At 35.0% G+C, this 13,952-nt stretch overlaps 1 protein-coding gene across 27 annotated transcripts in view; it reads left to right on the forward strand.

Annotated features, from left to right (window-relative positions):
- LOC125682373 (dual specificity calcium/calmodulin-dependent 3',5'-cyclic nucleotide phosphodiesterase 1A-like) overlaps window positions 1–13,952 on the forward strand; it is a 196,329-nt gene that overhangs the window by 58,034 nt on the left and 124,343 nt on the right. For 3 of the 27 annotated variants that reach the window (XM_056154978.1, XM_056154983.1, XM_056154982.1), the window contains exon 1: window positions 819–1,549. The exons of 18 other annotated variants lie outside the window; for them this stretch is intronic. In XM_056154978.1, the coding sequence (XP_056010953.1) occupies window positions 1,135–1,549 (415 nt within the window). In that variant the 5' untranslated portion in view covers window positions 819–1,134. Of the gene's footprint in view, window positions 1–816; window positions 1,550–10,679; window positions 10,858–13,952 lie in introns of those variants that run through there. 6 more of the 27 variants (XM_056154981.1, XM_056154986.1, XM_056154979.1 and 3 more) reach the window with 5 other exon arrangements.

Here is a 13,952-nt window from a genome sequence, read left to right on the forward strand (position 1 = left end):
TCAGCCTGATGTTTTTACCTAAAATACTACCATTAAGGGAGAAGTATTGGCATTTGGTTATTAGCCAGTGATCGGATTTTCTAATGTATATTTCTGGACACCAAGCTAGCGTGATGACATTTGATAATGGACATGAGAAACAGAACATTATGGGGCCGTAATTCAGCACAATGATTTTGTTATAGCTTCTTTTTGAATCACTTACGGTCAGATTTTGTCACAAAAAGCCCTCCAGACCTGCGAGATCAATACAAATAAAATGCTGTGACTGCAACAGGGGTTTACAGATAGTTGAATCATTTGTCTAATTACTGATGATGTGCGACTGAACAGGAGGACTAGCAGTAATGAGACAGCCCGGATTGTGTCATTAATTAACATGATGTATTTTGAATGGTTGTCTTTAGTATTTTGACATTTTGTTGCTGTCCCAATTGATTGACTCTAGCAATACCAGAAATCAAGGGCTGACAAGTAATTCATTTGCTTTATTCATAATGAGTGAATCTCCCTAAGATCAAGTGGTGGAGATAAGGGGGAGGTTTGTCACCAGATGCACATGGATATAACTAATCAAACATGCAGTGGAAGAATGCTTCCTTCTCCTCCGGACAGAATGGACAGATGAAGATGGATTAACATGGAACGGGCTTACTCTACGAGCAGGATCAAGTTCAGTTTCTCTTGCTCAGAAATTCATCAGATTTTTGGCCCCCCCTTCCTCAGTCCCTATTGATTTAATGATAATCTATTTAGAGGATTTTTTACATTTTGCATTGTTATTTTGACACTATAGTTGCGTTGGGCCATGAAAAAAGTTGGTGCCGGTGGTAATTGATGGTGTTTTCAACTTGTGATGGCAACAGTTTGGTCAGCATAACAACCCAAGCTACGGGAATTTACATTTAAAAAAAAATCGGAAGTCTTATTAAATTTGTGGGATTTACAGAGTATCTGATTTTTGTGGAAACTTAGCAACTGCTTCCATTTCCAATTTAGTCCAGTAACAACACAACATTAGACTCTTTTGATATGCCACTCTAAAATTACCGGGGAATTGACATCACTTTTTCAGGCATTTGATTGTAATAACCATTCTCAGCTACTAAGATTTATGTGAAATGTATAAAAGTGATGGAGAGGGATGGCACTAAGAAGCCATATTTAAATACCATAGTGATGCAAAAATCTAACCCAAAATCATATGCAGAGACCAATGATAGGAAGGTCGCTAATACGGTACAAAGTCGTATCGAGTCATTTGAGAGGAGGATTTCATCAGCGAATCCAATTTCGGCAAGTGGTCCCAGAAAGCTTCCACTTCGTGCCACTTTGAGTTTAGACACCACTAAACCTTATGTGGATCATGGAAAATCCTTTACAACCAATAGGGATTTTACATACTCACATTCCCATGATGCAACAGTATCCTGGGACCAATCAGAATTACTTCCTCTGGTAATGGAACATTCAGGAGAGGGACCGATTTCGCCAGGAGGGAGCCGCCCTAAATGTGTGGTTCGTGTGGAGGGGGCGAGGTACACTATAGGTAAGTGAGAGAACAATAATGCTCCTGCATTTCACACTGTCATTAACAAGGATGTTGACTTGTTCATTTTTAAAGAAAAATTACAGTGAAAGCAAAACAAGTTTATTCAACAAGTTTTTAATCAGTGAATAATTTGCTGTAAATTTGAACTTGATTAGTGCTTAAGATTTAAAAAAAAATTATTGAAGGTTTAAAATTTTGTTTTGCCTTGTCAAAAAGCTAAATACAAGTCCATGCTAACTTTAGTAGTTGCCTGGGACACAAATTGTACAAGTCATGTATATAACAATGGAATTCTTCCTCTCTAGCTAGCTTGAAGTTATATGGGGTGTTCTGAAATTCTCGTCATTTACATGTTTAAAGTGTAGTATGTTAAACTTGCTATTAGTTTGTTGTAATGCAGATCATTAGCATTACATTCTAAATTATCTGTATATAGTCTATTACCATTGATCACTTCAACTCTTCAAAGTACCCTATGTTTTTAGTCGTTGTTCCCCATTACCATTGCAAAAAATATGTGAAATTTTTGGAAGTTGAAAGAAAATTTAAGAATTGATGGAAACCACCTCAGGATCTTGTAACATAAGCTAAATATTCTCGTATGAAGTCGGAAAGCTGAAGAGATGATTTATTACGCAGTCACAAATCCATTACGCTGCTATATTGCATTATACAGGAAACCTATAATGGTTCCATGCATGGCCTGAGGACAGATTGGATTTGTTCAGATGGGTAGTTTGGTGACCTTAGGGCTAATGGGTCATGTTATCCAGGAAGTCCGGATGCAGGGCCACTTTTTGCAGAGATTATCATGTTAATTCCACCGTTTTTGATTTGACTGGGTAGTGACCCTAGGGAATAATCCTGTTGGATTTTTATCTGAGCTTAAGAGAAGTGGGACTTTTAGGCCTTTAATTATGATGTTTGTGAATAAATACATTTTCTGTAATGTCAAGTTTTCTGAATTGCTAAATATTTCCTCCTTGGGGGAGTTTTTGCTATAAATCTGTACAAGATTGCAATAACTGGATGCAATTTGTGCCTGAAAGTTGCCTTTGGGTGCCTAAAATTCATATCCTGTCATCCACATATATATACAAAGCATTGCAAGGGTTATAATGGCAAGTTGAACTGAATTCTTCTTAAAGGTGGTCCCCGTGTGGCCTTTTGTGATCTATTTTTATCGGGTGCAGTGTCACATCTGTACATTTAAACACTTTTAACTTTTTCTCTGATGCTAATTTGATATACATGTACAATCAATAAAAGAAGGAAAACAAAATTGTAAATTTCCATGTTTCTGGCACACAAGATGTCAAGGGGTGAGCCTAGAACCTAAAACAAAAATGTAGTAATGATGAGCAAGAAGGCCTTTACCAAAACTGTGAAATTCGTGGCCTCTTGGTCATGGGTTCTGGTGCTAAGAGGGAGCTTAATAGCATATGCAGTGAAAATGTTTGAATCATTAAGAGACTTCTTAACTAGTCGTCAAAAAAACCCAACCAAACTGAGTACAGAGATAGCTTATACCAAAATGTTAAATTTCAATGCCCCAGGATTAAATGTTCATGCCCAGGGTGGCTATACCTGGGCTATAATGATCCTGAAATGGGGGAGGGGGGGGGGGCATTGATTCATTTTTCTAAGAAAGCAAGTGCATTGTGAAGGTGTGTGTAAACACAGTTTGGGTTGTATATGGTACGGTTGTCAAATCGATCAGGTTAGTAACCGGTTATTCACCAGATTTTCAGATCGGGGAATCGGTTATGTTATATCTTATTTGCATGATCAATTAAAGACATAAAATGAATCCATCGTGTCTGTGGCTGTCCAGGTCTATACACATTTATAATTTTCAACATATCAAGCGAAGGAATTATAATTATTTTTAAAACAAATATAACTTTGTATTAAGATTTAATGATTCAGGATGTTACTTGCCCCCCCCCCCCCCCCCCCCCCCCCCCCCTTTAAGTTGATTCTGCCTTTTTCAAGTATTTTCAACCCATTAGTAACTTATTTGGGAAAACTATAATTATGAATTATTACTGTTCATTATCTTAACAAATTAAAATACTTGACACAAAGATTTTTTTGGGTGATCAAACAGTATATCATAACCCAGAACCAAGGTTATTTGATCATGGTCAAGGTTACTGATAACACATTTAATATCATTCAAAATTATTCTGTGGTCAAAGGAAATAATAGATAAATTATGTTTATCGCAATTCACCTTTGAATTAGAACGCTTTACCCGATATAGTATTTCGTTGTGTGACGACACAATTGAATGAGACGATTGAACAATTTGAATGACATGTTTGATGTAATACAACAAGAGTTTTCATTGGCCGATTACAGCCCGCCCACTTTCTCGAGCGGATTCAGTGTAGCTGGAGAACTGTACATAGCTCTCTGAAAAGATCCACCTCTTATTAAAAACTTCGATTTACGGGTCACAAAAAGCTGCGGACGGTTGAGGCCTGGAATCGGTGTATTCTTGTGTTGCTGTCTCATAAACTCAATATAAAAAAATCTTAACATATTTTCCTACTATATACTTGCGTCCAAACATACCTTCAAATATTCATTAAAGCCACACACCACCCGAAAACTCGCAGTTTCAAATGATTTCGTTTGTTGACGTAGCCATGTTAGGTAGCCGGTCAATTCGAACTCTTGCTATTGGTATATATCTATTCATAAAATCGGTTGGAAGTTATGTATTCGCTCTTCATTTATTATCAACACGAATAATTAATAGAAATTAAAACATTTTTGTACCAGTTTTTGTAAAGGTAAAATAAGCTGTAGATGAACGAAAATGCTACATAAGCCCATTAGATGGAGATCGGCCGGCGCGGCCGCTCATGACTAATGAAAGCTGCACTGCCGTGAGTTTAGCTTTTTGAATAATTATCATTTAATAGGACTGGGGTGGTATATTATTTAAACAATTTAGCTAAAATTTCGAATTGACTGGCTACCTAACATGGCTACGTCTACAAACGAAATCATCAAAAGCTGTGATCGAGTTTTTGGGTCGTATGGGGCTTTAATAAATATTTGAAGGTATGTTTGGACACAAGTATAGTAGGAAAATATGTTAGGAATTTTTTTATATTAAATTTATGAGACAACAACACAAGAATACAACTTTTTCTCTTTCTTCCTTTAAAGTTTTTTTTCCATCTAGCATCTGGCCGTCATGTTTTCAAATGCTGACTACTCCCGTATAAGGGAATTTGGGCGGACTTATACATATGGACCAATGAGAGTTTCTGTTGCATTTCGCAATTGTATTACAAACAGATTCAATTGTGTCGTTACACAACGCAATAATATATCGGCCAAAGAGTTCTAATTCAAAGGTGAATTGCGATAATAGATGCATTTTTTTTTAATTTAGAGGATAGTTAAGGAGGAATAACACAGAATTGAAAACTTTTAAATTTATCTCATTTAGTTAGAAAATGCAGATTTGATAGAAATTAATCTGGAAAAAAAATGAAACCCCCCTGCTAGACTCAAATGCACAAAGTACAGATCAGCTGTTGACACATAAACCTACTGAGCTAAACCAGCAAGGTAATTTGATTTGAAAGGAATATGTACAGGTATTGCTGACATCTATATCTTTTAAAAAGGAAGTCAGCCGTTATGATGATGTATTGTTCCTCCCTAAAGCTCGTGGTTGACACATGGGTTACATAATTTACTGTGTGTTGCGACTCTAAACCACAATCTATTGGCGAAGATCAAGTCACTGCAGATGCAAAAGTTAGAAACATTTTGTCTTGACCATGATTTTGGAATGGAGACATGTAGGCTGTACATGAGAAGAGAAATGCTAATGACTTAAAATCATGTTGTTTTCAAAGTTTGCAAGACACTATTCACACTAACAACATGCATGCTTGAGCATGTTCTGCATATGATAAATTTTTTAATTGAGGCAGGTTACTGACAAATAATTGTCTTGATCATAATTTTGTAATGGAGACATGCTACATTAGAAGAGAAATGCAAATAATGACTTAAAGCTATGTTGTTTTTAAAGTTTACAAGACTATTCACATTAACAACATGCATGCTTGAGAATGTTCTGCATATGATCAATTTTTTAATTGTTACTGACAAATAAGTTGATGTTACAGGGGTTTCAGTTGTCTCATATGAAATTAGAATTTTGCAAATTCTCTTGTCATAGCGATCTAATTTACAAATACGGTCTGCCATTAGGTCGAATGCTGTTTGACATCTTTCATACCAATCGCTTTGGCTGTTCTTTACCAACTGATTTTGACTTCAGATTACTCCGTGTACCTGATCAAAATATAAGGTTCACAGGGGTGTTACCAGTCAACAGAGAATGCTTACTCTTCCTAGGCACCTGATCCTGCTGGGTGTTTGCCCTACTCATCATACTGTATTCTTACTCTTCCTAGGCACCTGATCCTGCTGGGTGTTTGCCCTACTCTTCATATTGTATTCTTACTCTTCCTAGGCACCTGATCCTGCTGGGTGTTTGCCCTACTCTTCATATTGTATTCTTACTCTTCCTAGGCACCTGATCCTGCTGGGTGTTTGCCCTACTCTATTCTGGAATTATGAAATTGATCCCGTGTTTGTTATCTTCACTTTTTTATCATAAAATTTTGTTGTGTTATACTCAAGTGACCATTCAGGTCCATAGCAGGATGTGAAAAAAATTTTGTTGGCTCATCCTGGATGAGTTAATTAATAGCTCTTAACATGTGAATGCCATAATGTGCTCGTCACCGATGATGAGTAAGTTTTCTTTAACTGTTGAATTCACTTTTATTTCCAAAAACATTTGAAGATTTTTTACTTGTTTTTGACTGAAAACTGCTTCCCTTGTGTGGATGTTACCGATATATAGGGTAATTACCTCTGTCTGTGTCATTTACAAACGTAATGGACAAACCCTGTATCCCATAATTCTTTTACAACATTTTTATTGTGTTCAATTTCAAAAGCAAAGTGAATATGTTTGTATATATTTTTTGTTGGTATGTTTAATCATACCAACAGTTAAAAGTGTCATGACGATTGAATGACAATTCGGAGTCTGTCTGGAATGTGACCGGAAATGGTTTTGGCTGTTGATGTATATCACAAACATCAAGCTCCGGGTCTATTCAGTGTATTCCGGTTTGCTTCATCTCCAATATCATTCTTTGTAGGGGAAGCTAGTCCTGGAGAATTAACACTTTACATAGTTTACACAAATATCACTTTGCAACTTAATTGATTGATTTTTGGGTGTTTTTCCTCTTCATATGTTGAAAGAGACCGATACGCAGGTTCGCCTGATTCTAATTACTCAAAGCGAAACTGTCAATTTATTCATGACAACTAAAGAGTACACAAATGATTAAAAATAAAGAATTGAAAATACATGTACAATCTTTCTTTCTTTGAGTAAAGTATGTAATTATTATGGGAGGAGTAAATCTATTATAGAGAAAAGCGACATTGTATCTTATTTGTCCCATGGGATGAATGATTATGAAAATCATATTTCTCACCTTGCATTAGGCCCATTGTAAGGACCCCACTATATGGCAGCTGTCCTTTAGTTAATAATGTTGTTCATCAGTACATTCTACGCGCATATGATGGAAGATTTTCTTAAATTTTGTATAGAATATTTGGATTAGGCAGGGGAAGATTTTAGATACCTGATATACTCGCCTATAAGTCGGTTCACCTATAAGTCAGTTGTATAGTTTTTAGGTTATTTTGGAGGGAAATACCATTGACCCATTTGTAAGTCAGTCTAACTTTTTTCAAAAATCGGTTGACATTTTCAAATCAATGCTCTAATGTTTTAACCTGTGTTTCAAATAATATTTTGAGAAATGTGCTGATATTTGATATTTTTTTCACAACAAATCAATTTCATATCAATACTCTTATGTATTTATCCGTTTTCCAATAAGATTTTGGGATATATGACATCGATATTTCACTTTTCATTCTCAGCAAATTAAATAGTTACTATTTTGTGTATTTCGTCCATGTTTTTGTTGTTTAAAAATATTAGGCTATACGTACCCCATCCAGAAAAATACTAATCTTCATAGGACACTCCAATAAGTTTTGGACCAAAATTTAACTCACAAAAATCCGACTTGTAGGCGAGTATATACGGTATATCCCCTTTGTCGTTACAGAGTTATGGGACTTAGAATTATTTATATTGATAAGATGACAACACTTTCTATGGCATACATGTTTCTGAAATATTTCTTGTTTCACTGCATGAATATTTCAAAAACATATAATGAGCTTAAAGTCATTCTAGGGCACCAAATTAGGCCTATAAAATGTGTAGTCCTTTCATGGATTTGTCAAACAGTTTCGCTTATGTGTAATATCTTGGAAAGCTTTTCTGTGTTCTTTCTTTGTGAGCAGAAATTGCATTTTGTTGATCATGATTTGATTTCATGGTTTACCACAACTATGAATTGGTGTTCAAGAAAAAAAAAAGAAATGATGAAACCATGAAAATTTGACTTTCAGTCAGACTTACAGCTACACAAAGTTCCAAATTACTAAATATAGTTACCTCAATCATAGGCAAGCTAGTCAGATTAAATAAATGTTTGCAAACCAAAATTTAAAAGTATTTTTGCGTCATCATTTACACAAGAGTGTGAGGTGTTGCTATTCCCCATAGTGTCAGTCACAGGGTTTCAGGTTGATTTATGATTTCCTATCCAAGCATAATGATGGTTTTAATCAGAGAGGACTTCATTACTTTATTTAGCTATTGTAAGTTTTCACTTGGCAATTGAATGGCAGAATTGAGCTTTAGAAGGCAGATCTTGGTGTTATATGTGTACTAGAGTTTAGGGTTACCTACTAATACCATGGGTAATACCAGTCGATTCCAGGAGAAAGGTCATTTGTTGATACCAATTTAAACCATGGAGCACCTTTGATTGAAACAGAATGGAGTGGTCCTGTATATAGCTATAGACTAAGATCATATATTTATACAAGACCAACGGTCAGCTGCTGATTCCAGGGTAACAAGCATCTGTTTAGGGCAGACCAATGGACACCGTTCAATACCAGCGGAAGAACTGCATTCTCTTAAATAGGCTGAGGTCACCCGCTGATGCAAGGCCAAGGGGTCATCTATGAATAACAGGGCAAGGGGCATCTTTTGTTTCTAAACCAAGGGATAGTACCTTTTAATAGCAGCAGAAGGTAATATCAGTAAATGGCTAAGAGGCCACTGTTGATACATGGCCAAGGGGTATCTGCTGATACCTGAGGAAAAGGGATCACCTTGAATTGTCATGCCTTCTCCTTCAATGTGACCTTTTGATTCATTATTGGGGTCTTTTGTATGCAAGGGATTTCTGTTGAATCCAGACCATTTGTGCACCTGTTGATTACAGTAAAACATATTTCCCTTACATAGGGTAAGAGGCCATCTTCTGGTATAAATTCGAAGGTGTACTTGATGATTTCAATCCAAGGAACATCAGGAAGACACCCCTGTACTAGAAGCAGAAGGGAGTACCTGTAGATTGGTTGGCCACCTGCTGGCGCAAGGCCAAGAGGGTACCTGCTGATACCAATCCAAAGGATAAATTATTAGCAGGCTGAGAAGCACCTGCTGATCTGCACTTTAATTGTATGGGTTTGACGGATGTGTTGTAATTCTTGTATTTGTATGCGTCTGATGGACGTGTTGTAATTCGTGTAAAATGATTTTAATTTACATTTATTGATTTTGCATCAGGTGTACAAATGGAGAAAGCTAGTATTTGTTTATGAGTCTGATGCCTTTTACCATTTTTTTCTGTGTGAGGCTGCTTATCATTGTTCAATACTCAGAAACCTGATAAAACTTGTGGCCTTGGTTCTTAATAAGGAGAGGAATGCTAAAGATCCCTACCAAATTACCATCATCAGTCATTCATGAAGAAACAATACCACTTGATTGGTCAGGTTTAGCCTTGACTGGTGTAATGCCAGATCGTCATACAAGCTTTAGGCCTACTGGGATCAGAAATCAGGAATCGCCCCTAGGCACAGAATTACTACCCTGCATACATATGAGATTACAATATGCCAGGGACTAGACAGCAATACAGATTAAAGCAGAAAATATGGGAATTTAAATAGATGGTTGAGGAAACTAAACAGTAAGACAGTGGTACAGAGACAGCTGTATAATCTGATGAAGTGGAAATAGTTATTCTAATGCTGCATTCTCATGCCTTCTCCTTTAATGTGACCCTTTGATTCATTATTGGCGACTTTTGGACGCAAGCAGCAAGTGAGCTCTCATAATTCAATAGCGGGTTGGGGACTGACACCAGTACACACAATGCCTTTAAAGATGACAATACATCCTATTGCCTACAACAGCAGTCTATTGTTTAATGGTTATGTCTCTGTCACTGCAGAATTCCTCATTTAGAGTAAATGGATTTTTTTATTTTTTGTGAGCAGTTTCCACTTTTATGTTTCCTTTTTTTGGAATTTATCAATGTGTTTAAGCAAATTTGTCATTCAACTCTGCTTATAAGATTAAGAGCAGAACAGATAGGAACTAGAATACAATGACATGGCCATAAAGTAATGGTGCTGTTTTCAGATTATTTGCATTTTAAGCAGTCTCATGCGTCACTTAATGCCGTTACAAAGACTTTTTGTATAGAATGATCAATACACATTGTTCTATCAGAGAGAAATAATGCTGGTTAGTGCCGTCTGGCCACGCTACCGACCAAGCAAAGCACAGTAGTGATAATTCATTTCACCCGACAAAAAATACACACCACCCCCACCCCGGCCTGCCCCAACCCCCCAAAATAAATTCAATTTATTATAGAGATATGAATTAATTTTTCTTACTTGTATAATTACAAAAATTGATAAAGGGATTGGAAGATAAAGTTTGATGTGCTCAAGCATGTATATTCACATACTTAGGAAGTCTTATTGGTAGAATAAAATGAATACCAAGATGTTGTAATACCTGGTATTTCCCTATTGGAGATTAGAGATGCAGCAAAAGAAAGACAACTCTAGGGAGAAGGAAAGAAAAAACTAGAGAAAGAAAGACAACTGGAACAGACTTCATGAGCAAACAAGAAACTAAGGACCAGTTTCCGTCTGCCTCTGCTTGAAATAGTTTGTAATCCCTCAAGAGGGTGCACCACTTGAGATAAAATGTTTCATGTACTTTATTGGTAGTAATTTATGGCTATATGATTGCCTTTTTGGTGAACAAAGTCCACCACAGCGGAAAGGTTTGTTGATGGGTAAAATTTTCAATGCATTTTATTCAGTTGATATATAACTTGGTTTTGACCATTATGCTATATCCAAGCATGAAACTAATTTATGTACAGAAATTCTTGTGATTTTTGTTGTGCACTTTATAGTGTAAGCACCCATTTTACAGCAAAATTTTCAGTTCTGTATCAACTCTTTTGTAGATAATCAAAGGTTCTTTGGGTAAATAGATTTCTTGAACAGTACACTTAAAAGAGTTTTTATTTGATATATAGAATGAACTCATTTATCGAGCAACCAACTTTGATTATCATGGTTATATGGATGAATAATTCGATAATCTTTATTTGCCATAGTCTTTGTGAATTTCTTGCAAGACAAAAATACAGTGATGAAGCTGATTTATCTGTACTGACCTTAGTTAAGATGTCAAACAACGTAACCAGTCACTATTACCTGTATTGACCTTAGTTAAGATGTCAAACTATGTAACCTATCAGTCACTATTACCTGCATTGACCTAAATTAAGATGTCAAGCTACATAACCTATCTGTCACTATTACCTGTATACTGACCTTAGTTAAGATGTCAAACAACGTAACCAGTCACTATTACCTGTATTGACCTTAGTTAAGATGTCAAACAACGTAACCAGTCACTATTACCTGTATTGACCTTAGTTAAGATGTCAAACTATGTAACCTATCAGTCACTATTACCTGCATTGACCTAAATTAAGATGTCAAACTACATAACCTATTAGTCACTATTACCTGTATTGACCTTAGTTAAGATGTCAAACTATGTACCCAGTCACTATTACCTGTATACTGACCTTAGTTAAGATGTCAAACTATGTAACCTATCGGTCACTGTTACCTGTATACTGACGTTAGTTAAGATGTCAAACTATGTAACCTATCAGTCACTGTTACCTGTATACTGACCTTAGTTAAGATGTCAAACAACGTAACCAGTCACTATTACCTGTATACTGACCTTAGTTAAGATGTCAAACTATGTAACCTATCAGTCACTATTACCTGCATTGACCTAAATTAAGATGTCAAACTACATAACCTATCTGTCACTATTACCTGTATACTGACCTTAGTTAAGATGTCAAACTATGTAACCAGTCACTATTACATGTATTGACCTTAGTTAAGATGTCAAACTATGTAACCTATCAGTCACTATTACCTGTATTGACCTTAGTTTAGGTACATAACAACTTTATAACCTATCAGTCACTATTCTCCTGGTATACTTCTATGAGCATGTGCAAAATTTTATACATTAATGCATGCTGGAAACGACCTGGCTCCATGACCATAAACTGCGATCAGTTAGATCTGTTTTACTAATTTCGTCTTGTAGCATTCTATGAACTCTGCGGCCTGTTTCAAAGCATTGTTGAAATTCTTGTTTGATATGTTTTATGTTTTTTTTTTTTAATTTACGTTTTATCTGAATTTACAATAATAAATAAAACTTATTTATATTTTATGATAGTTAGAGCAATTGTCCTTCTTACTCAACCATTTTCTTTTACCATCGTTCAAATATGGAAGTCGTTACCAAATATGGAAATGAGTTAAGGTCAGGTGGTTTTACACACAGGTATCTGAATTTTAATCAATTAATATAGATACAAAAAGAAACGAGAAAAAAAACATTTATATATATATATATATATATATATATATATATATATATATATAGTTTGTAAATGAAGAATTCGGTATTTGATACAGTAAATACATCCAATAATAAAAGTCAAGAAACACAAAACTCGAATAACATTTCACTGTTAGCGCTTTCGGCTTTAATGCCTCTTCAGACAGTTATAAAATGAAATATTATTTCATTTTATAACTGTCTGAAGAGGCATTAAAACCGAAAGCGCTAACAGTGAAATGTTATTTGAGTTTTGTGTTTCTTGACTTTTATTATTGGATATACATGTATATATATATATATATATATATATATAGATATATAGATAGGGTATTTTTTTCCCTCTCCTTTTTTTTTTTGTATCTATTTATTGATCAAAATTCAGATACCTGTGGTTTACAACAGTTATATTTAATAAATAACTTAATTAAATTAATAATATTCATATTTTATGTATTTATATAAAAGAACTAACCAAAGAAAAAATATAAACAATGAAACGTTTTTCTTTGGTTAGTTAAATGGAAGATTGAATGTCATAAAGATTTGCACTAATTACACGTCAGCTAGGTTATGCATTTTTTTCTGCAGTGTTTGCAACCTTCATATTGCCATTTTACAAACCAGAGAAAACATTTTATTATTTATATAAATATCAATATCTCGTCAATACAGATAAAGTTTGAAATTGGATATATGTATATTATCAGTTTATGGTCATACAAGCCTGGCATTATTATAAATCAGCCCTCTCATTGTCACCCTTATGTACAGAGATGTTTAGTTTGGAGCCAATGGTAAATACACTGAGATATAAAGTAAACATGCAGTGTCCTTATCTATGACAAAGGCAATATATTCTGTACGCAAAGTGAACTATTAGTAAGTGGATTAAAGGATATAATTTTATTTATCTATTTCCTATGTAAACCTCCCACCCACCCACACACATTTAAATCACCTAAACTATGGACAATCTCGGGGAATTAGGCATTAGTGATATCTATGCTTGACCATGTGCTTTTATTTGTATTGTATTAATAGAATGGGTTTTTTCGGTTATCTTTAGGGTCCTATTTTTATACTGATATTTGATTCAAGATGCAAACATTTTCCTAAAAGTAATTGGTCTCAAAAGTCAAGATATTTATAGAGTGCAAGTAATATGGAATTAGAGGTCAATATATTGTAAACAAACTCCATTTATAAAATACTTTGCTGTTACTATGGGGAGGATTGAAAGATGTAAGTCACTCTTAGGTCGGTATCATACAATATGACACGATTTTTTTATGCAAAAAAGGGAAATGGGATTTAAGGGAGAAATTTCCCCCAATCTAAATTGATCTAGTACCTAGTCACAGGTCGTTATCTTCAGATATTGCTGCCAGCATTCTTAATACCATATGCTAAGTTTGCTATGAAATC

This window comes from Ostrea edulis, chromosome 2, assembly GCF_947568905.1.
Source record: "Ostrea edulis chromosome 2, xbOstEdul1.1, whole genome shotgun sequence".
Taxonomy (NCBI): Eukaryota; Metazoa; Mollusca; class Bivalvia; order Ostreida; family Ostreidae; genus Ostrea; species Ostrea edulis.